The 16,718-nt window shown below is 44.3% G+C and overlaps 1 protein-coding gene across 1 annotated transcript in view; it reads right to left on the minus strand.

Moving 5' to 3' along the window:
* Positions 1-1,724: 1,724 nt before the first annotated feature.
* The window catches only part of KIAA1549 (KIAA1549 ortholog), a 126,497-nt gene continuing 111,503 nt past the window's right edge, over positions 1,725-16,718 (minus strand). Inside the window, exons 19-21 of the mRNA XM_061415469.1 lie at positions 12,975-13,135; positions 9,594-9,739; positions 1,725-7,480 (exon numbers count right to left, since the gene is read on the minus strand). Coding sequence (XP_061271453.1) covers positions 7,229-7,480; positions 9,594-9,739; positions 12,975-13,135 — 559 coding nt within the window. The 3' untranslated portion in view covers positions 1,725-7,228. The remainder of the gene's footprint in view (positions 7,481-9,593; positions 9,740-12,974; positions 13,136-16,718) is intronic.

Consider the following 16,718-nt stretch of genomic DNA (forward strand, 5'->3'; position numbering starts at 1 on the left):
TAGAGGAAGAAAGTTACTAGATAAATAGTGTGCAACTCAACAACAATAAAAATATTTCGTTAATCACCTAACCCAGGCACTGGACCAAGGATCTCGTATTTGTTTTTACTTCTTGTTTTCTTCTTACCTGAAGCTGCGCTTAGCAGGTGCAACATGGAAGAGGAGGAAGAGGGAGAAAAAATGCCAATTTGGTTTTAATCCACATTTATGTCAACCTAGTGGTCAGGGTCTGGGCGTGGGACCAGCCTGACCTTTCTCCTAAGCCTTAGCTGCTTCTCCTAATTCCCTGTTCTACTATTTTGAATCTTTTTACAATCAGAGCATGTGAAATCTCTTAGGGGAACAGGGTGTGCCAGGTAGTCCCCTGGTTTTAATCTGAAGTATATCAGGGCTTTCCTGATAGCTCAGTTGGTAAAGAATGCACCTGCACAGCAGGAGACCCCAATTCGATTCCTGGGTCAGGAAGATCCGCTGGAGAAGGGATAGGCTACCCATTCCAGTATTCTGGCCTGGAGAATTCCATGGACTGTATATAGTCCATGGGGTTGCAAAGAGTCGGACATGACTGAGCGACTTTCAATCCAATACAATATTGATTAAAAAAGAACATAAAAGTATCTTAAAACTATCACATTTATTTCTTCAGGTATGTCTAAAATATTGGCATATCTTAACCAGTGTGTATATATGTATTTTTTTTAATCCCTTTATTTTTCTTTCATGGATTTTCAGTTTTGTCAGTGTGTTTAAACTTTCCTGATATCCTGTCTTTCTGTTTACTAGTTTTTTTTTAAGCTCTGTAAACTTTCTTCATAGTGGTCTACTCCCTCCAATTTTTAAGCTCAAATTCTCCTTTTGGTTGATCCTGTGAACTCTCCGTCATGAAGCCTTATTTTCTGCCAAGACTTGCAATCATTAACTGTGGTTTCCACTTCACCAGGAGCTGACTGCCTTGAGAAGCAAGGCAAGTTGTGGGTCATGGATGCCCAGGGCAGACTCTTAATAGTCTCTGCAAGGACCTTTGGGCTTTATCTGTACCAGATTAGTTTTTAAAATTTCAATTAACTTTAGAGAAAAATTGCAAAAATAGAGTGTTTCTGTATACCTTTTCCATAGCTTCCCCTAATACTAAAGTTAGCAAAATCAATAAAGGAAACTCTGTACAATACTGCTAACTACACTGTAGGCTGTATTTAGATTTCATCCTTTTTTCCCACTGATAACCTTTTTTGTTGTCCAGAATCCTATGCAGGTTTCCACATTTCATTCCTTTGTTGAGTTCCTCTGTGTTTTGCAGTTCCTCTTGCTTTTCTCAGTTTCAAGGGGTTTTTATTTTCTTGAGTTTCGTAAACAACTCCAGGTTTATCCTATTACCCTTCAAGTTTGCATAGGATCTTCTCAGTTATCTTTCTAGATTATAGTCCTAATCTTTTAATTCCAAAATGAATCTGCTCTTAGTGGAAGCATCAATTTGATTAGTGGAGAGCCTGTAAAGCAAAACAGTGAGTTGAAAGGAGTGGCGCCAACCACCTTGAGTGACAGCAATTCTGCAAATTCCATGCACTGAATAGACTACTTTCAACTTAATTCCTTGGAAAATGAAAGCATCAGGTGTTCTCACGACGGACACAAAAATCAGAGAACAAGAAACACTGCATTCAACTTTCACATTTTGCACATGAGAGAACTATCATGTTGCAAAGGAAATAAACAGAAAATATCACTTGACACCAATTCAGAGCATTTATTGACATTTCCATTTAAAATGCTAGGAAAGCTGTATAAATTGTAAACATGGAAACCAAACACTTGCATAAATTATTTCAAAAACTCTACAGCACATTAGAAAACAGTGCAGCTAATTGAAGGGAAGAAACATAACCAGCAAAGAGAAGAGAGAGCTTGATTACTAAATCATTTACCCATACTGAAATTTAAGGGCCCATTTGAGACCAGCAAACCATGATTGTCAAGTTCAAAGCTGCAGGATTGATGCCACGAGTGGCCTCAATTTACTCTGCATTTTTTCGTACATTAACACTCATAATCTAGGAATGAGAGGGCAGGAACTCAGAAGAACATGGACCTTAACAAAGTCGGAGGTGGCCAGTGGGCACACCAGAGCGCTCGGTTTGACAGCCTGTCCTGGAAGGGTGCAATTCACCCCACCTCCAACGCTCCCTAGACCATGCCCTGGAGGAAGGCAAAGTGGAGAGTTTCTACTCCCCTTTTCTGAAATTAACCCTCTGCTGCTTAGAGCAACCGAGCCCACTGGTTTGCCTCTGTTCCCCTAGGGCCCCCTCCTCCTTCCCCACATTTGCAGAACAGTACAGGGAGCCTGGCTAGAAGCTGACCCGGCACTATTCCAACCTTGCACACTCAAGGAGTCAAGTGATGAACGCTGGAAACCTGGTGGACATGAGAAGGGGCATTCATGACGTTCCAAGTTGTCCGGAAAGATTCCGTGGAATCAGGGATCGTGAGACCTAAATCACTTCAATTTTTCTCTTTGTCCCTTTTATTTATCCACTCTTTCTTTAAATGTGAAGTGGCCCCAGAGCAGAAAAACCCGCAGAAAGAAGGAAAAGCAGAATGCATGATGATCTACCCTGTGGGAAAGTAATTTCAAGAAGGGTGTCTCAGAGGGTGACATTCCTTCCTTCTTTCACTTGCTTGCTGGTTCCCAACTTTGTTTCATGTTTCCAAGGCATTTGATACTCTTTTGCTAAATGTCAACGCTGCTGGCGTGTTAAGGTAAATTGTCAAGTGTACTGTTACACGCACAGCATGGAATTAGGATCGTACCGTTAGGTTTCAGTTTTCAAGTCTTTTTCATAAAATTAGAGAAACGAATCTTAAACACCTCTTAAACACCACAAATCACCTCCAAGGGTATCAAAAGAAACCTGAAATGCACACACTCCCTGTTCACTAGGTCACAAGTGTGAGCCTAACACAGTGTATGAGTGTGTTACAGCAGCTGTTGATGGAAACCCCCCTCACCTGTTGTAAGAATATCCGTGACGGTGTCGGATTAAATGTAAAAATGAAGTTCAGTTTACCATCCCATAAAAACAGGCTTTGTGTTCAAATGGTCTCCTTGCAGGTGCAGAAGTGGACTTCCTCACGCTCCTGCCTGGAACAAAGGTGGCTTAGGTGGGCTCTGGAGTCTGGCTTTGGGGACCTGCTCTGGAGGTAGAAATGAAATGGCTAAAACATCTACAGCTACAGTGTGTGTGGTACTGAAGACTGGAACCCCCTCCCCACCCACCCAGAACCTTTCACCAGCTCTCCTTCCAATCAGCAAATTCATTCATGTCTAGGAATCTCACAGGAAAGGGAGAGAGAGATGTATTTAATGATTAACTTCTGAATTAACTACAAATGCCAATCTGTGTCCGAGTGGTTGGTTTGGTCACTGGAGCACTAAGTTGTGCAAACGCAGTGAACACTGACCCTGCACACAGTTCAATGGGAGGCTCGTAAAGCACAGGATTACCTGTTTCAGCCCGCAGCCTCCAGGCGTCCCTTCACCTGTGCCCTGCATCACAGGCCTCATGCCCTGAAAAATCGTGGTTGGCAGAAACTGGCTTAGTCTGCAGCTCAAAAGCCACATATGACCAAAATGAAAAGACGCTCTGAAATTAAATACAATTTGGAGGAAAAGGTGTAGGTAGCTGTAAAGTCAAATATATTTACTTATAACCCATTGCGCTCCACAAAGGATTAAATGCGGCTGAATGACGGACCCTTGAGATCTGCGCTTAGCAGCAGACCTCGGCAGACGTCTTTCACACTTGACACTGGCCCTCTGGCAGTTCTGGGACTCCCCCATCCCCTCCAGGACAGATGTGCTCCTCCGCAGACCTTCCTCCCAGGCCTGGTCATTTTCTTGTTGGGTTCTTGCAGACGTTTCCTCAGACCCTCACTTCTTCCTCTTTACAAAACTCCTTTGATGGTGCAGTTAGGGATTTGGTCTCCGTATTGGAGAACAGGTTCAAGGTTATTTTCAACAGCAGCTTCACCACTTTCTCCATCCTTCCCCAGTCCCACTCTCAGCTCTTCCCACACCATCTCACCATGTGCCTGGGAAGCTCTTGTCTTCCGTGGCTTCTGATGTTGAGTTCTCCCCAAGACCCCACTGTTTTCCAAACGTGTAAGTTCCATTCCTCCTTCCAATGTACTTGCGTATTTCGGTGCATTTTACTGATGTTTAAACCATGTTATTTTTCCATCTCTTCCATCTTTTACACCAGAGGGTGTTGTCTGATTCAGATCCTAAGATCTCAGAAGGCAGGGCTCGTGTTTGGTGCCAGAAACAGCAGAAAATCCGAACAATGCATGAGAACTGAAAGTTAATGGTGAAGGAAGTGAATTGAAAGCAAATCGGGAGGGAGGAAGTGGAGTCCCACGGGGCCTCTGGTGTTGCTCTGGTTTCCTCCACGTGAACTCACTCACTGGGAGGTCACCGCAGATCAGACGGTCCATCCCAGCACCATCACACAGACAGCCCACGTTCTCAGTGCGTTGTGCTCCCTCCTCAAGGGATGTCTGCCCACATGACCACACCTGATCCTTGCAATGAGAAATCCGGGGCGGGGGAGGCCCGTTCTCATGTGGCTGATGGGGAGAATGAGGCTCAGACAAGGGGCCTGACACAGCCGGGCAGTGACTGTGCAGAATCTGAAAATGATCATTTCAACAAACAGTCTCCTCTAAAACTCTGACTCAAATGTATAGCTCTTGCTATTACCATGAGAACTTTTAAAATCAGAAAAAAAGAACAGACATAAAATTTCAGTTTTCATTTTGCAGTGTTTCAATAAATGGAACGCCAAAGCCACACAACTGTCATGAGGACCTCTCGTTTAAGTAGATTCCATTCACTGAGTGTCTGAAGCCCCACTCGGGATGGTGTTCCCACGACAGCTGGTATGTTCTGGGTCAGTTAACGGTAAAACTGAGTGCAAACTGAGTGTGCTTTACAACCAACGCAAGAGTGCTGGGGATCTCACCGGTCTGCTCACACCCACCACATACCACCATTTATCTGTTACATGTCATCTTTGGTCTTGACGTTGGTTTAAAAGTATATCCCTTCTAAGAAGAAAAATAGAGACAGAATCCCGTTATGCTAGTTTGAAAGGCATCAAAACTGCTGTCGCAGTCCCATTTAAAACAGAGGCCCATTTCTGCCACGTGCTAAGGAGGTAACCACATTTGTACACTCCAAGTGTGAACACTTAGGATACTGAGCAGGATGGGAGGGGAGGGGCTATCAGCTGGCCCTCAATCTGAAGTTGCCAAAAGGTGTCCGAAATAAAAATTTGCATGAATCTCTGAAATTCTTCCTTACACATTCAGGATCCTGGTATTTCTGAATGACAGGCAAAGAGACCCCTCCACTCTGGGCAAGTCTGGTATTAAATCAAGACTGAGAGGTAAGAGATCAAGCCCATATGAGGGTCCTCTCTCCCCTGCTCTTTGGAGCCCAGGAAGGGTACCTGAAAAGGAGCTCCCATTACTTTATTTCATATTCTCAACAGACATCCTTCTCACCTCTCCTGTTTCAGAGGCATAAAGATAAAAAATGCCTACATTTTAATTTCCCAGAACTGACTCTCCCTGGATTGTGAGACGAGTCTACATAACAGGCTTAATGCAGGAAGGGCAGAAACATAACACTGGAGCCCAATGGTTACACTTTGGGGAACTATTTTAGCTGCTTCGGGATTCTTAAAATTTGACACAGATACAGAGATTTTGATTAGTCAGAGCCCCAGATTCTGCCTGTGTATCTGTTGTTTAATTAAAGATATTAATTGAGCTAATAAAAAAGGATTCATGGCAAAGTGTTATCTGCATCTCTTCTTCTTCATTTCACTCAGGTCCCAGAAAACAGAACAGCCCTTGTTACTCTAGTCCTCACTCCACTTCGGGAGGTGGAGAGATAGTCCCTTTAGGAGGCAATCTCAAGTGAGAGGACCCCTCCGTCAGGCCCAAAGGGGGTTTCAACAGTCACTCAGCACAGTTATACACAATGAAATCAGAAATTAGGAGCAACTCTTTCTCCCTCGTGGTCTCAAAGCGCCTCTTTCCTTTCTTGGCTCATTACAAAGAGGCTCAACAGAACTCATTTCCAGGTCTCGAACATAGGGAATGCGATTACCACAGATGCATTCACAAATAACTAACCATTCGGTGGTCCTAGGAACTGTGACAAAGCATTTTTGCTTATGTAAGATTCCTCATTCAAAGTTGGGAGCAACGTATCAGCAAAGTGCCAGGATTCGTCGGGGCCTCCTCAAAGCCTCATTCGATAGGACTGGCCTTGATGAAGATATGTACTCAGATGAAATGCAATAGGCAGTTACCTCTGCCAATCAACAAATGGCAAATACAATTAAAGAGTGTAAATCTAAACTTTGATATGTACTTTGAATAACCAAATAAATATTAAGCTTTTCCTATGCGGAGAGGCTTTTTCCCCCCTCTTTCTAGAACAAAATGAAACCTTCCACATGTTCTTCCATTGAGAAAGCCAAAGTTGCATTTCACAGACAAGGTGAAGGGGCTCTTGGAGCTGTAGCACCAGAAGAAGGAAAATGCAGTTGATGGCTTCGTTTTGAATCATCAGGCTCTACAATCTATCATTTGGTTTCTCACTAGTAGCTTTTTAAATTCCCAAACAGTCTTAGTATTCATGTTGTTAATATTACTATTAAAAGAAGTTCCTAAGGAGGAAAAAGAGGGTGAAAATCAAGCAGTTAATAAAATGTCTTCAAAACTCTTTTCTCAGAAAACAAAGCAGCAGGTTCATCGTACAAACCAGTCTGAGTCACATCTTCCCACGGAAATACTAGGTTCCTTTAATCCCTACACCATCTACACATTTTCATCTTTCACCTTAAAAAAAAAAAAAAGAGACTAACTTAGGAATTTCATTAGCTTAGAATTGTGGTTGGTCTTTTGTGAAGTGCTGCTGGCTTTTGGCCAAAAGTACATAAATTTCAACTGAACCTAGGTGGTCACAAAACTGCCAACATATGAAAAGCATCATGGGCTGTCACGTGACTTGGGGCATTTTCTAAAATTGCAACCTGTTCCCTTAGTTGGGCCCCTCGCCCCGGAGATGCTCCTTCTATTAAAAACACCTGCTCAGTTGACTTCCTTTTAGTCTTGCTTCCACAGGAAGCAGATACTTGGCAAATGTGCAAGGTGAGGCTGATCAGCTGTGGAAGTTCTGCACGGCGGTCTGCTTCTGCGAGAGCCGGAGGAGCTCCTCGCGGATCGCTTTGATGAGAGAGGCTGAGGAGTGGCTGGGCTGGAGGTCTTCCGTGGAGCTGGTGGGGTAGGCCAATCCAGCACCCGGCAGCCCCCTGTGAGGGAGGTTCCCGGGAGGAGCTGAGGGCTCCCGGCCTGAAGTCCTTGGCACCTGGAACAGTGGTGATGAATACTCCTGATGTCCGAGCACGTGTGTCTGAAAAACCACAGCAAACACAGGAAAACAGGAGGGAAGATCAGAGGCAAACTGGCATCCAACGCTCTCCACCCACCTCCCAGCCAACAACTCAGCCTCCCACCACCAGAACGCAAAGACGTAACTGCGGAGAAATTGTGCAAGGGAAAGTAGTCCAATAAAGAAGCCCCTGAACTTAATTTTAAAAAGACGCTTACTCCTTGAAACAAAAGTTATGACCAACCTAGATAGCATATTGAGAAGCAGAGACATTACTTTGCCAACAAAGGTCTGTCTAGTCAAGGCTATGGTTTTTCCTGTGGTCATGTATGGATGTGAGAGTTGGACTGTGAAGAAGGCTGAGAGCTGAAGAATTGATGCTTTTGAACTGTGGTGTTGGAGAAGACTCTTGAGAGTCCCTTGGACTGCAAGGAGATCCAACTAGTCCATTCTGAAGGAGATCAGCCCTGGGATTTCTTTGGAGGGAATGATGCTAAAGCTGAAACTCCAGTACTTTGGCCACCTCATGTGAAGAGTTGACTCATTGGAAAAGACTCTGATGCTGGGAGGGATTGGGGGCAGGAGGAGAAGGGGACAACAGAGGATGAGATGGCTGGATGGCATCACTGACTCGATGGACATGAGTCTGAGTGAACTCCGAGAGTTGCTGATGGACAGGGAGGCCTGGCGTGCTGCGATTCATGAGGTCGTAAAGAGTCGGACACAACTGAGCGACTGACCTGAACTGAATTGAACTATACACACTTGATTAAAGACAGAAAGAATGAACATGCAGTTGGCCCCACTGGCTAATCCCTGTGCTGCCATGTGTGGAAGGAGAGTGGGCCACTGGGGAACCAGGAAGGGCCCTGCAGAGCTGGACAGGGAGGGAGGCTGGAGCATCCCAGAGAGGGCAAGGTCTGATGAGGATGTCTGCTCAGAGGGATAAGCAGAAACTGGCAGATAGACCAATGGGAAGAGCAACTGCCTTTGCTTTGAGTCTGGAACCCAAGGAAGGGGTGATGAGAACACATATGGGGCCCGTGGAACGGCAACAAGATCACAAAGTCATCTTCCATCCTATCTGTCTGTCTGTGTGTCTATGTGTCAGTGCTCTGCACAGCTTTTTTTTCTTTTAAGCTATCTGTACAAAAGCATACACTAGCTTTGCTGACATTGGCAAAATATGGATTAACTGGGCATTCCTTTGATAAGAACTATACTTTTCAGTGATTTTTTTCCGTATTTTTTCAGTGAAAAAAAAATCTCTTTATACACATATGCACATACTACATCTGTGATTTCACTTGTGGTAAGAGCAACTTGATAGCCTGGTAAACAGGACATTTGAGCCCTGGAATAACTTCCACATTTCACTTCTGCAAACTGTGACCAAGAGGCCCTCAAAAAGTGCACATTGGATTTGATGGGAAAACCCAAAACAACTCAGGAAACTAAGCCAGGCACAGAAAAAGCAAAACGTCAGCAAAGGTAAAGTGCAGACCTGAGACTGTAACGCAGGCATGCGAGTCTCTTCAGTCATGTCCAACTCTTGGGACCCCATAGACTGTAGCCCACCAGGCTCCTCTGTCCATGGGATTCTCCAGGCAAGAATACTGGAGTAGGGTGCCATTTCCTACTCCAGAGGATCTTCCTGACCCAGGGATCAAACTCACGTCAATCCAAGTTTAACCAAGTTGAACCAAGTTCAACCCCTGAGTCGGGAAGATCCCCTAGAGGAGGAAATGGCAACCCACTCCAGTATTCTTGCTTGGAGAATCCCATGAACAGTGGAGCCTGGCGGGCAACAGTCCATAGGGTCACAAAGAGTCGGACACAACTGAAGCAACTTAGCATGCATGCATGACTGTGTGAAAAGAAAAATACACTCAAGGAGGAAAAAAGTGACGGAGCTTAAAACTTCATGCAGGTTTTAAAGCGAGATCTCCCATGCAGAAGCAGCAGCAGCTATACCATTTACCATTTGAACCATGCTTAAGTGGTTTTAAATACATTCACACTATTATGCAACCTTCACATCATTCGTCCCCATAGCTCTTTTCATCTTATAAAACTGAAATCCATATCCATCGTGTCTGAATTCTCAACGATGATCCCAACACAAGATACTCACAGCCTCTCTCCGGCCAGCTTCGTCCTCCCCGTAGGCAGGCCAACCTGGCCCCCCATACTGGCCGCCTCTGCTGGGTGGGATTTCCACTGGCTGAGCTCCGATTCTGCTGGCGATTCCCACCTGCGTCAGGTGCTGGATCTGAGAGCCTGGAGGAACACAGGGAGGGGCCCAGTGAACACCAGCAGGGGAGTGGAAGGCTACTCAAGTGAGATACTCTGGTTCTGACCTCGGCATGCCCTGGGGACATGAGCATTGTTCAAATGTGGCACCAATTCTACCCCCAGAAAAGACACTTCCTAAGAAAACCAGACCTGAGCTTCTGGGCTTGTGGGCTTTTACTTTCTCTCAATACAGTGGCTATTAGTGACGTTTCTATTTTCCTGGGCAGACGTCAAAAGACGGGGAATAAAGGGGATAATGGAGGGCCCTTCCATTCATTTCTGTTGAGGCTACAGATAATGGGGACCTTATTCATTCAGAAAAAAAGGAGTGAAAAGTTTTGGAGCCATAAAGAAGCTGAAACCTAGTTCTTCCTTGCTTATGATTTTCAGACTCACAAGGAAATGAAAATGCAATATGCCTTTTTTAAAAAAAAAAACAGGCAGAGTGTGCATTTGAGTTCAAAATGTTAAAGTACATTTTTGTTATATTCACATTGTTTTCAAAATTTAGTCATATCATAATTAAAATTTTAAACTATCCATGACAAATGGGCACTTGCCAAGAGCATGAGCCAGCGACTGAACAACTAGGGCATTTGTCACCTGCCTCTGAGGAGACCGAACCCTGTGCTGTTGCAGCTGTTGACCTTCAACACCCCAAGGGAGTTCAGGGTGGAGTGAGGCACTCTGTGCTCCAGGGAATCTGGTGGAACAGGTCTTTAGATAGTTAGGTATTTTCAGGAACTGATTTCATGATCCCAATCTTTGCATCTCCTCATATCTAGAAAAGCACTAAATCCCTTCATGATGACATCAGCTCCTGGGGACTAGCAGAAAACCTCTTGTAAAGTAAGTGCCTGGTTGCACTGAACTCCCCTTTCACCAAATCATATATTGACCTTCCCCCGCTGTCTCTTTGAAGCAGTTTCTCAGAGCTATCTGAGGTGCTGTCTCCCAGGCTATAGTCCTCATTTCACCCCAAATAAAACTCACCTCTCAAGTTGTCCCTCTTTTTCAGTCGACAAAGCCACCCACCCAACCTCTTCATCGAGGTATACTGAAGCAAAGACAGATGATCTCTAGCGCACATTCTACACTTAGGCACACCATGGCCTTGTGTGGCTGTGAAAGCTAGCCTTTAAATAACATATTTTTCTCTCCCATCAACTTTGGCATATGGAAATAACCCTATTCAACAGATCAAGGGAGAAAAAAAACAGATCTTCAAATGCTGTGAAATAAAACATTGATTTCCAAATGCACCTGGGATTGTCTCATTCATCTGGAATGCTCAGGCTAGTCCCACAAAGGTTCAGGGTTTTCCAGAGGTAAGACCTCTCCATCTTCCAGGCTGTTCCTACTCTAGTTACCTAATTAACAGCCTCTGTTAATCAAATACTTTTTTAAAAAATGTACTCTACAGGAGCACTTGTCCTGAAGCATTTGTTACTGAAGATTCCTAACACTATTAAAATTCTTAGAACCATCAGACAATGGACATTGCCCAACAGACATTGTTTGAGCAAATCTTGCAAAAGACGGAAATGCAGCACAGTGTTCGTCATCACTTGTGAAGGTTCAGACAACCTCACAGAGAGAAAAGCACACCTTTGTGTTAGACTTGCAACAGCAGTTGAAATCATAGTTGAGACATGATTCTGTATTTTGCTTTGTTCACTTAACGAGGCAGCACAGGCTCCCTCATGATTCAAGTGGCCCACCACCCCCCAGCAGGCAGGGGTTTGCATTCCAGCTCAACCACTGACAAGCCTGTGACCTTGGACACCCAGTAATCTTTCCAGCTGAGACTCAATGCCTCACTTTTCAAATGGAGATTAAAAAAAAAAATCTATCTCACAGTGCTATTTCAAGGATTAAAAGAGACAAAATAGGTCAAGTACCAAATGCATAGGAGGCAATCAGAAAATCTGAAATTCCCTTTTTCTGGCTCTGAGCTCTTCATTTTAGATAGCTGTACAAGTTTACTCGCTGATGCCCTTATAACTCGGTATTGAGGGAGCTCACAGTTGTTTGCTATTCTGAACAATGCTTCAATAAACATCCTTGCACATGTAGTTTTTCTCCAATATTTTGGATCTCCTCGGGGGACAGGGAGGAGCCCATATTCCCAAATTACCAAGTCAAAGGCTCATCAAGTTATATTGCCAAGCTGCTTTCCAAAAAGTTAATGATTTACACCATCACCAGAAATAAGAGTAGTAATAATAGCAGCTAATAAGTATTACAATTTATGATATTCCAGGCACTGGCACCCCACTCCAGTACTCTTGCCTGGAAAATCCCATGGACAGAGGAGCCTGGAGGGCTGCAGTCCATGGGGTCGCTGAGGGTCGGACAGGACTGAGCGACTTCACTTTCACTTTTCACTTTCATGTACTGGAGAAGGAAAATGGCAACCCACTCCAGTGTTCTTGCCTGGAGAATCCCAGGGATGGGAGAGCCTGGTGGGCTGCTGTCTATGGGGTCGCACAGAGTCGGACACGACTGAAGTGACTTAGCCATAGCCGTAGGCACTATTTTAAGCACTTTATATCTGTTATCTTCTAAGACTGTTCTTTTAATGATGATTTGAAAGAGAGGACAGAAAAAACCTAGAACAGTTTCATGTTGTCACCAGCTTCCCCTGACCTTCCACTGCCGACTCTGCCCGTGAGTGACTGCAGAGACAGGACAGGCACAGAGGCATGCGGAAATGACACGGACATTTTAGAAAAGAGAAGAAGATCAAGGCAAAGGTAGAAGGGGAAAAACGAGGGAAGTAAGGCTCGAGGACAAAACCGTGGTTGTACCCTCCCAGAAATGACCAAATAAAACACTAATCTCCCTGTAGTCACCGTGGATCAACTTTAGAAACTGCCTTCCTTAAAATAAACGCTTGTTTTCATGCCATCGTAAGCACTCAGAAATAGGTGTTTCTGTTTCACGGTAAGTTTTCAGAAACGTTTTCCCTGGAAGACATGTGCTGGGAATTTCACATGAAGGGACTGTTTTCGAGACTCTGACTCAGGAACAAATCGGAGGCCCCAGGTCTTGGGATCTCAGCCACTCTGTCCTTTCCCACCTCCCAGCCATGCATCTCCAACAGGATCCGAGGGAACATAGCTCTTACCGCCAGAAGAGGCCAGGGCTGGGATGCTGACACTCGGAAGTCTAAAATGTTCTCTGCAGAACTTAGCCAGAAAGAAATGCCCACGTGTACCTGTGGTGCCCCCAACAGGCCGAGGCCGGGCCACTGACGGCCCCTCCTCAGAGTAGATCCCTCGGGCAGCAAATGAGGTGGCTTCAGATGATGCTTGGGGCTGTGGGGGCTCGGGAGGCACCAGCTCCGAAGACTGCAGCAAACCGGGTCCAAAACTGGGTCTGAAGGCGAAGCACACCCAAACATTAGGACCACACTTGCCTGGTTCTGGTATTTTATTAGGTCCACCCTCAGCCCTGAAGCAATATAAGACCTATGTGTCTGTTGGCTTATTAGCCATCTCTTCTCCCAGAACATGGGCTCCCCAAGGACAGGGACTCTACTTGCTCCTGACAAATCTCCTGTGCTACAAACTGTATATATACCGTCCAGTACACATGCAGGAACACAGCTGATGCTTGACTAATCTACCAGATGACTGGAGAAAAAATGCTCTAGTTTACAGACCCAAAAAGGGTGCATCTCAAGCTCCAGGGCACGTTCATCTCTAGCAGTCGACTAAAGGAGTGGATCTCAACCCTGGCTATATATTAGGGTTATCTGGGGAACCCACACCACACCCCAGACCTCCCAAAAATAGAATCTTTAGACATAGGACCCACACCATGGTAGTTTTTTAAAGCTCCACTGATGTCCCTGAGTTTCATCAAGGCTGAAAACTAGTGCTCTAAAGCAGGGATTCTCAAACTATTTAGTCTCAGGACGTACTTGCATTCATGAAAATAAGGACTCACAAGTGAAAGTAAAAGTCGCTCAGTAGTGTCTGACTCTTTGAAACCCCATGGGCTATTCCATGGAATTCTCCAGGCCAGAATACGGAGTGGGTAGCCTTTCCCTTCTCCAGGGGATCTTCCCAACCCAGAGATCGAACCCAGGTCTCCCGAATTGTAGGTGGATTCTCTATCAGCTGAGCCACAAGGGAAGCCCAAGAATTCTGGAGTGGGTAGCCCATCCCTTCTCCAGTGGATCATCCCAACCCAGTAATTGAACCGGGGTCTCCTGCATTGCAGGCGGATTCTTTACCAACTGAGCTAAGAGGGAAGGATTCACAAGAGCTTTTGTTTATTTGGCTTCCCTGGTGGCTAAGATGGTAAAGAATCCGCCTGCAATGCAGGAGTCTGGGGTTCAGTCCCTGGCTCCAGAAGATCCCCTGGAGGAGGGTATGGCAACCCATTCCAGTATTCTTGCCTGGAGAATTCCACGGACAGAGGAGCTTGGCAGGCTACAGTCCACAGGGTCACAAAGAGTCAGACACAACTGAGTAACTAACACTTTCAAGAGTTCTTGTTTATATGGAGCATATCTACAGATAAATATCATGTTCAAAATTAAAACAGAGCAAATGAAAAATTCATTTAAAAATAACAATATTCAACCTATTACGTGTCAACATTTTTCACAGAATTAACTAATACTGGAGTAGGTAGCCATTCCCTTCTCCATGGAATCTTCCTGACACAGGGATCAAACCTGGGTTTCTTGGATTGCAGGTGGATTCTTTACCATCTGAGCCACCAGAGAAGCCCATATTTTCCTACATGCCCCCACCCAAATTTAATGAGAAGTGTTCTACGTTTTTAAAAAAATTCCTTAATAGAAGATATCTGGATTCTCCTACACTTTGTATTCAATCAGTTTCCATCAGTTATTTTACGAAGCAAAGCATAAATATGTAGTTGGGAAAAGGAGGAAGATTTTAATAGCCTACCAAATAATATTCAAATAGTATTTCCGTTAAATATTCTTCTCTGAAACCACACCAAAACTCAACAATATTTCCTATGAAGGTTAGTGGCAATATTGACTCTGAAACTATCAATGAACTTTTCATCTTCTGTTATGTTAAAACTACTGGTCTTCCTTGCACTTTGAATAGACTTATGCATGATTGTATGACATTACTCATTTGGAAAGTAATGGTTCACTGAATTATGCAGACTTTCTTGATATTGACACATTTTATTTTGCAGTAACCCAAAATCACATTCATTAATATCACCATTGAGCTCATCAGAAAAGGCTTTAAGTACTAAGAAACTGTCCATTTCACCGTGGCAGACAAGTTTGTAAAATTTTAATTTCCAATTGAAAACTTAATTTGATCACTGGCAGTAACTGCTGTCAGTTGTTTTCCTGCCCACTGCTCATTTTCAAAGCCAAACACTCAAGTCCACAGGCTGTTTGTTCAAGCAAAAACACGGCAACAGTTAGATCAGTTCTCTGATCAGCATAATCAGAGGCCATAATCAGCAGAAGTGTTTTATATGTGTCTCCTCTCCTGTCATCCAGACTGTTAAGAGACTCTAGGGTTTAGGTTTAATAAAATTAATTTTGGGGCTTCCCTGGTGGTCCCGTGGTTAAGAATCTGCCTGCCCATGCAGGGGACACAGGTTTGATCCCTGGTCTGGGAAGATCCCACATGCCATGGAGCAACTAAGCCCATGCACCACAATTACTGAGCCCTTGCCTCTAGAGCCCACAAGCCACAGCTACTGAAGAGCCCGTGCTCCACAACAAGAGGAGCTACTGCCATGAGAAGCCTCCACACCACAATGAAGAGTAGCCCCTGCTCTCCACAACTAGAGAAAGCCTGCACAGCAGTTAAGACTCACCACAGCCAAAAATAAATAAATCTTTAAAATTTATTTTTACTGTTTCAATGATATACTAACATAAAACTGGCATTTAAAAAAATGCTGTAAAAAATAAAAATAAAAACATCTGTGATTGCCCAGCAGTGAGGAAGACTGGAATGAGTCCTTGAACAGCTAGGTGTCACTGTCTGGATTCAAACCAAGGCACCACAGCTTCACCCACCACTGCATTCTTACCTCCGTACAAAGGTCAAAGCAATGAGAAAAGTCAGATGACATCTTCATATTATTATAAAAATAGCTTTGACCTCACAGACCTCCGTCAACGGGCCTCTAAGGATCTGAGAATCTCACCCTGAGAACCACTCTTTTAAAGATACTCAAAAATTAAAAAAAAAGAATGATGGTTTAGTTATAATTCCTTGCAAATGACAGTTAACCAGTAATTAATAGATTAAAACTTGGATTGCATGGAGATCAAACCAGTCCATCCTAAAGGAAATCAGTCCTGAATATCCCTTGGAAGGACTGATGCTGAAGCTGAAGCTCCAATACTTTGGCCACCTGATATGAAGAAGTGACTCATTGGAAAAGACCCTGATGCTGGGAAAGACTGAAGGCAGGAGGAGAAGGGGATGACAGACGATGAGATGGTTGGATAGCAGTACTGACTCGATGCACATGAGTTTGAGCAAGCTCCAGCAGTTGGTGAGGGACAGGGAAGCCTGGCATGCTGCAGTCCATGCGGTCGCAAAGAGTCGGACATGACTGAGCACCTGAACTGACTAATAGATTAAACCAGTTTGATGAGAAAGTACACCAACTTGCTCTGATTCTACACTGTCATTTCTGGAGTACAGTCCATAAACTGAAACCCAGGCAACCTGTATTACTCTCTTTAAATAACTGCTGCTGTTTCTGACTGACCTCAGAAAGAGGTGTCTGACATCTCTGACCTTACAGATCTAAGAGCTTAACCAATACACACTCCTCCTTCCAGCCCTGTAAACTAGAGCTCACCTAAACTAATTATAATCTCTGGACCATTAACCTAGGAACAAGCGCTTGCCTTTTTATTAATGATTTCTGCTTTATCCAATCAATTAGCACCCTCCTGCTTATATCTACACCCCTTTCATCCTAAACTGTA

This window comes from Bos javanicus, chromosome 4 (genome assembly GCF_032452875.1).
Source record: "Bos javanicus breed banteng chromosome 4, ARS-OSU_banteng_1.0, whole genome shotgun sequence".
NCBI lineage: Eukaryota > Metazoa > Chordata > Mammalia > Artiodactyla > Bovidae > Bos > Bos javanicus.